General features: G+C 35.5%; 1 protein-coding gene and 1 non-coding gene across 3 annotated transcripts in view; one reads left to right on the forward strand and one right to left on the reverse strand.

Moving 5' to 3' along the window:
• Positions 1-6,905, forward strand: part of PRORP (protein only RNase P catalytic subunit) — a 120,393-nt gene that overhangs the window by 46,558 nt on the left and 66,930 nt on the right. For both annotated transcript variants that reach the window (XM_024133382.3, XM_024133379.3), the window contains exon 5: positions 2,629-2,736. In XM_024133382.3, coding sequence (XP_023989150.1) covers positions 2,629-2,736 — 108 coding nt within the window. The remainder of the gene's footprint in view (positions 1-2,628; positions 2,737-6,905) is intronic.
• LOC112063548 (small nucleolar RNA SNORA1) lies at positions 1,955-2,089 on the reverse strand. The gene has a single exon (XR_002891052.1). It is a non-coding gene; the product is annotated as a small nucleolar RNA SNORA1 (small nucleolar RNA).

A 6,905-nucleotide genomic window follows, 5' to 3' on the forward strand; every position in this document is an offset into this window, starting at 1 on the left:
CATCCTCTCCTTTTAGACTCCAATGACACATATGTTGGTCTGTTTGGTATTGTTCCACAGGTTACTAAGGCTTTATTTATCTTTTTCTTTCGATCTTTTTTCCTTCAGTTGTATAATTTCTGTTGCTTCGTCATTTGTGTTCACTGACTCTTACTTTTCCCATCCCTAATCTGCTGTAATGTCTACCCTGTGAATATTTTATTCCACATGTGTGCTTTTTGGCTCTAGAATGTTCATTTTTATAGTTTCCATTTTCTGTTTTTTCCTTTCTTTCCACTCATTATAACTATATTTTCCTTTAAATTCTTAAATCAATTTATAGTAGCTACTTTAAGTTTCTTGCCTGTTAACTGCAGCATCTGGACCTGGATTGATTTCTGTTGACTTTCTTTTCTCTTGACTGTGGGTCACATTTTCCTATTTCCTCTCATGTTTATTATTTTTTAAGTTGTATGTTGGACATTGTGAGGGCCATGTTGCAAAGGCTCTGGATTCCATTATCTTCCTCTGGAGGTTATTGATTTTCTGCTTTACCAGACTGTTAAACTTGGTTAGACTTAGACTCCAGACTCTGCCACTCTTGCAGTGGATAATAATTGAAATCTTTGTTCGGGTCTTTTAAGTCTTTCATCTGTTGTTTTTTTGCTGGGCTCCTTGGAGTCTCCTCCTCGCATGTACAGATCAAGAGTTAGCCAAGGATTTGGGCAGATTTATACACAGAGTTTTGCAGTTCCCTCTTTTCTAGCATTCTTTCTGTAACTTCCCAGCCTCTCTGGCAGCCTCAAACTGTTCTTATTTCTCAAACCAGTCAGTCTGTGGCTTTCTGCTTGATTTCCAGCTGCCCCTGCCAACCATGCTGACTAGAGAGTCCCCTCTGGCAAAAAGCCACATACAGGCAAATTTCTCCTGCTGCAGTTCACTTATCACCTGGTTATCTGTAAATAGATAACAAACCACCCCAAATGTAGTGGCATTAAACAGAAACAGTCACCTATTATTATTATTATTATCATATCATCTCATGGTTCTAGGGTTTGACTAAACTGAGTTGTGTGATTTTTGCTTGGTCCTTCTACTGTTGTAATCAAATGAAGGCTAAGGTCATCTTGAAATCTCCCTCACTCTCATAGATCTGATGGTTGATGTTGGCTTTTTTTCCCCAATTGCTCCAGTAGCATTTATTTATTTATTTAAAATGTTAAACAAGTCATGATGTTTATTGTGGAAAATGATGTTGGCTTTTGGCTGGGACTCAGTTCAACTGTCAGGTAGAACACCTGTACGTGACCCATGACCTCTGCCTGGGTTTTTAATGGTTGGGTTCAAAGAGCAGGCATCCTAAGAGGGAGAGCCAGATGGAAGCTGTATTGCCTTTTAATACCCAGCCTTGGAAGTCACATAGTGTCACTTCTGCCACACTCATTCATTGAGGCAGTCACAAAGAAAAGCCTCTATTCAAGTGAAGGGAGTTAGACTCTACCTTTTGAGGGGGGAGGAGTGTCAAAGAATTTTCAGACATGTTTTAAAACCATCAAACCTTCTTTCAAATGTTGTGTGCCCTCCAATTTCTGCTTGCTTTTGGTCATTCTCTAGTACCTTCAAATAGTTATTTTTTATATAGAAAATATTATATTATCTGGTAATCCATTACAGACTACTCCGTCATTACCAGGAGTGGAACTCCCTCTCCTCCTTTTCTTCCATCCATAGCACTCATCAGATTTGACACTTAATATATTAACTTGTTTATTTTGTGTCTCCTCCCATTAAAATGCAAGCTCCATTAAGTTGGGGTTTTGTCTCTTTGGTAACTGCTGGACATACAGTAGGTGCTCAACAAATTTTTTTTTCCCAGAAGTTAAATATAGCAAGTACATTGCTGTTTATTCCTTCATCTTTTCTAATATTGAAAAGCCTTGTTATATCCAATTTTTACTTATGAGCCTAGCAAAAAATATGTTACATGTCTCACTGTCACCACTGCAATAAAATTACAGTGATGGAAGCAAAACCTGTGTTCTCAATGTAGCCACATTAACAATTTATGAACACCATGAACAACAGTGCCCATTTTCAATAGAATGAGGCTTTCAACAAATGTTTGTTGAATGAATGAATGAATTTTCAACTCTTCAAAATAGCCATAAGTAACCAAATCCTCTTGATGACAAGAGAGGAGTACAAGTTATAGAGTCTTGTTTTTTTCAGCATGGTTGCACTGATAGACTGGCATATCTGAGATTCGCTTCTCCTTGTCTTATAGAACAGGGCATAGAGATTTTGACATTTTATTCTCATCTGATTACCATGTGTGTCAGTGTAGCAGACTAGATGACTGGTTACAGATCAAATGAAATACCATGTGAAGTACTTTGTGAAGTGTAAAGCACTATGAGATTATAAGATGTATCAGATAATTACATGCAGTTGCATCTATTAAGCTGGTCTTTTTAGATTTCATTTTGAAAGCATCTGTGTGTGTGTGTGTGTGTGTGTGTGTGTGTGTGTGTATTTTTAAGGGATGAATATTTTGACTTACCAGAACAATAATGAAAGTCATAGCAGTGTGTTTATGATAAAGACCTTACTAGGTTCTTATTAATATTTTATCTGACTTTTCTTTTTTAGGAACTTAAGAGATTTCAGAACTTTGTAAAATACCATCCTCCTTTTGATATTGTCATTGATGGGCTCAATGTTGCCAAAATGTTTCCTAAAGCTCGTGAATCTCAAGTTGTAAGTACAAGTTTTATTTTGTTATTCCAAATCTCTAGAAATTTTTATTGTACCCATTTGTGATCTTCCTTGGGTCTCTTAGTTTCCCATTTTACCTTCCTCTAAAAATAAGTTCCCAAAAGTGACCAACCAGTCATCTAAGATTCAGTGTTTTCATCTCTGGCAAGTAAGTGGCTCTTACAGGCAGAGCAAGAGTGAGAGATTAAAAAGTCTATGTAATAAAGGGCCAGTTCAGCCCTTTTTGTGTAACCTTTAGCTACCCTTCTCCTAGGTCTCTACTCTTTGGGGTTACTCTATCTTGTCCCTGTGGATCACATCCCTTCATTTGAAATTTATCAACATATACTATTAAGAGATATTAACCATAACTCACATTTGTGTTTTTCCAAACATACTATGTTCACAAATTAACCTAAGCAGTTCTATTTTTTGTAAGGTAATTGTTTGTTCTGTCAATATCTAAGTGTCCTAGTCTAATAGGAATATCATGATTTTTTATAGCACTAGTGAGCAATTTTTTAAAAATTTTATTTATTATTTTTTTTTTTTTGCGATACGCGGGCCTCTCACTGCTGTGGCCTCTCCTGTCACGGAGCACAGGCTCCGGACGCACAGGCCCAGCAGCCACGGCCCATGGGCCCAGCCGCTCCGCGGCATATGGGATCCTCCCGGACCGGGACACAAACCTGCGTCCCCTGCATCGGCAGGCGGACTCTCAATCACTGCACCACCAGGGAAGCCCGTGAGCAATTATTTTAATCCCCATTTTTACAGATAAGAAAATTAGAAAATTAAGGTCAATTTTGTGCAGTAAATCTTTAGAAATCACTCATAACATCAAAAGTTGATTGCAGAGAGTTCCTGCATTTCAGACTTGTGGCTCTTATTGCTGGCAATCTATGGCTGTTCATCTGTAGTTAAACTATTATTTCTTAAAAATTACTGCCAACTTAAAAGCTTTTTCTCAGAGATGCTACTAGTCCAATTTGCCCATTTATACTCAAAAAAGCTTACAGGTACTAACAAAGGACAAGGTAGATTTATAGAAAATTTTTTTGTATGGCTTTCCTTTACGTTTGTGCCTACATTTTTATGGTCAAGTATGTACTTTTTACTCCTTTATTATTAAAAAACACAAAAGTAAGTTGAAAATATTTCTATCTCTTAGATACCTGAAGGGCCCCTTGAAGCAGTAACACTGACAAAAGCAAAGCCAGAATAGGAAGCATGAAATTATTATCACTAATGCATGGTACAGCTCAGAATCAGAAGGGTTCATTCCCATCTAAACTGTGAGAATGAGAAGTTTCCTATTTGTTTACCTTCTATTTGACTTTCAGCTTCACACAAAGCACTAAAAATTGGCTTGCCAGAAATATATAGCCCAAATGGGAATAACTTATGCAGGTACCATGTTGAAGATGATGTAGTGAACACATCCCCCAGCATTGCGGCAGAAAAATATGCACATTTTTTAAGATTTTAGCAGATTTTGGCAGAGAGGCAGAGAACACATGATGGGCCAGGGAAATCATAGGCATCTGCCACTACTTTTAGCTTTTACTCTTAAAGTAATTTAATGCAAGCCATAGTTTATGTGACAAGTAATTATTATTACCCAGCTTTTCAGAGCACTGTTGTGTGTGGTAGTGCACTGGCATTATATGTGGGAAATCTCAGCTTGGAGACTCAGAGACGCCACCTGAGTAGCATTTAACAGCATTTTAAATAGCTTTAAAGTAGCATTTTAGTTTAGAAATTAAGAATGGGCATTCTGGAACCAGACTTTTTATATTCAATCTACCACTTTTAATTGCTTTCATAGTTTGAGCAAGTTATTTAACCTATCTGTGCCTTAGTTTCTCAATCTGTAAAATAGGCATAATAATAGTACCCATCTGTTAAAGATGTAGTGAAGAATACTTGGCACATACTAAGTACCTAGTAGGTGTAACTATTATTGCGATTACTATTCAAAGTAACTTCCCAAATGGAACCATAATTCTTGCTTTCAGCTAACCCCTGTTTGGCAGTTTAAGATTTTCTCCTGTTGTGTCATCCATGTCAATGGAGCTAAAAGAAAATACAAATCTCTGCCTTAGTATTAGATTTGGTATTACTGTTAGACTCTAGGTGAGGTACTCAAACAATACTTGAGAATTGAAATCAGTACCATCAAAACCTTAAGAAAAATTTAAAATTTGATTTTAAGAAATGGTATTTTCTTACGATTATAAAAGTAAGGCCTGTTCATTGTAGAAAATTTGGAAGTTACAGAAAAGAAAATCATATATAATCCTAACATTCAACAATAATCACTGTCAATGTTTTATTTCCTTGCCGTATTTTTGTATTTTTTTTTTTTTTTACCTAATTGGGCTCCAACTATGTAAATAATTATATATCTATATTTTAATTTACAGTTGTTGAAAGCTCTCAGTAAAAATGAAATTATAAAAAGAATAGGAGAAATCATGTACTTTTTAAAAATATTTGAGATGGAAGGACCTTTGAAGCATATTTAAAATTCAGGAACCCTAATGGGAGGAATAGAGAAATTTGCTAGATAGTAAAAAATACTATTAACATTGTTTAAAAATATAAACAAACTGAAAAAAATTGTTTACAACACATGTGACAAAGGGATAATTTCGTGACTGTACCAAGGTCTCTTATAAGTCTATAAGAAAAAGATGAAGCATGCAGTAGAAAAGTGGCTTAACCCTATTCATAATTCTAGTTAATGCAAATTAAAATGTTTATCTTCCAGACTGGCAGAGACTTAAAAGTTGGTAGTATCCAGTATTTTAAATGTTTTGGAGAGGTAGAGAAGAGGGTATCTGTACAATGTTTTTTTGGTGGGTGATTTGGCAATAACTTTGGATGCCTGACATGTTGAAATTCTACTCTTAGAAACGAATATATTCACACTACTATATAAAGTTATGTGTCCAAATATGTTAGTTATAGCGTTGTTTGTAAGCAGAAAAGTGTAATCAACCTAAATATCTGTCAACTTAGGACCTGATATATGTTGAAACATCTATTTTAAATGAATGAGGGAGATCTGTATGTACTGATGTGGAACGATACCCAAAGTAAGTGTAAGAAAAAAGTTGAAGAGCAACAAACTGAATATGGCCCCACTTGTGTTAAAAGCAAACCAAAGGATTACCCATATATAAATGTTTGTTAGGTACATTTGTATATGACTAGAAAATTTCTAGAAATTACACATAAAAACTTAACAATAGTTAACTTTAGACGTTGGGGATAGAGTATAAGACAATAAGAGGATTTTAGTTTCTCATTTATGTTTTTAAAATTTTCTTTACAATGAGTATATATTACTTTAAAATTTAAAAAAATCACCATCAGGAAAAGTAAAAAGGCATTCTTGGTAAATATTCTAAATTAACTGTATCTTATGGATTACCACAATTTTTTAATCATTTCCCGGTTGGTGGCCATATTAGATTGTTTCTCATTTTTCACCATGGTAAATAATGCTTGGAAGAAGATCTCTGTGCATGTTTCACATGATTTCCTGAGAATGGATTCCCAGAAACAGAATTCTTGAGTCAAAGGGTAAGGATATTTTTAAAGGTCTCACTACATATTGCCAAATTGCTTTCCAAAATGATTGTAGCAATTTATACTCCCACCAACAGTGTATAAAAGTGCCCAAATAGAACACATTTCTTCAAAGTTGCTTATTACATGATTGCCTCAACTATTTAGTTGCATCTGTGCCATGAATCTGCTCCGTGAAAAGCGCTGGACAGTTTTAACCCAGATTTCTTAGATCAAACATTTCTAAAATTTGTAAACAAAGTTTAATAAAATAACCCAGAAAGGAAATATTCGTGACCTTTTTATTTGTCCTCTTTCTCTCTATATATATATTTTTAACATCCCTATTGAAGTATAATTGCTTTACAATGGTGTTTTAGTTTCTGCTGTATCACAAAGTGAATCAGCTATACGTATACATATATCCCCATATCCCCTCCCTCTGGCGTCTCCCTCCCACCCTCCCTATCCCACCCATCTAGGTGGTCACAAAACACAGAGCTGATATCCCTGTGCTATGCGGCTGCTTCCCACTAGCTATCTATTTTACATTTGGTAGTGTATATATGTCCATGCCACTCTCTCACTTTGTCCCA

This window comes from Physeter macrocephalus, chromosome 11 (genome assembly GCF_002837175.3).
Source record: "Physeter macrocephalus isolate SW-GA chromosome 11, ASM283717v5, whole genome shotgun sequence".
In the NCBI taxonomy this organism is placed as follows: Eukaryota; Metazoa; Chordata; class Mammalia; order Artiodactyla; family Physeteridae; genus Physeter; species Physeter macrocephalus.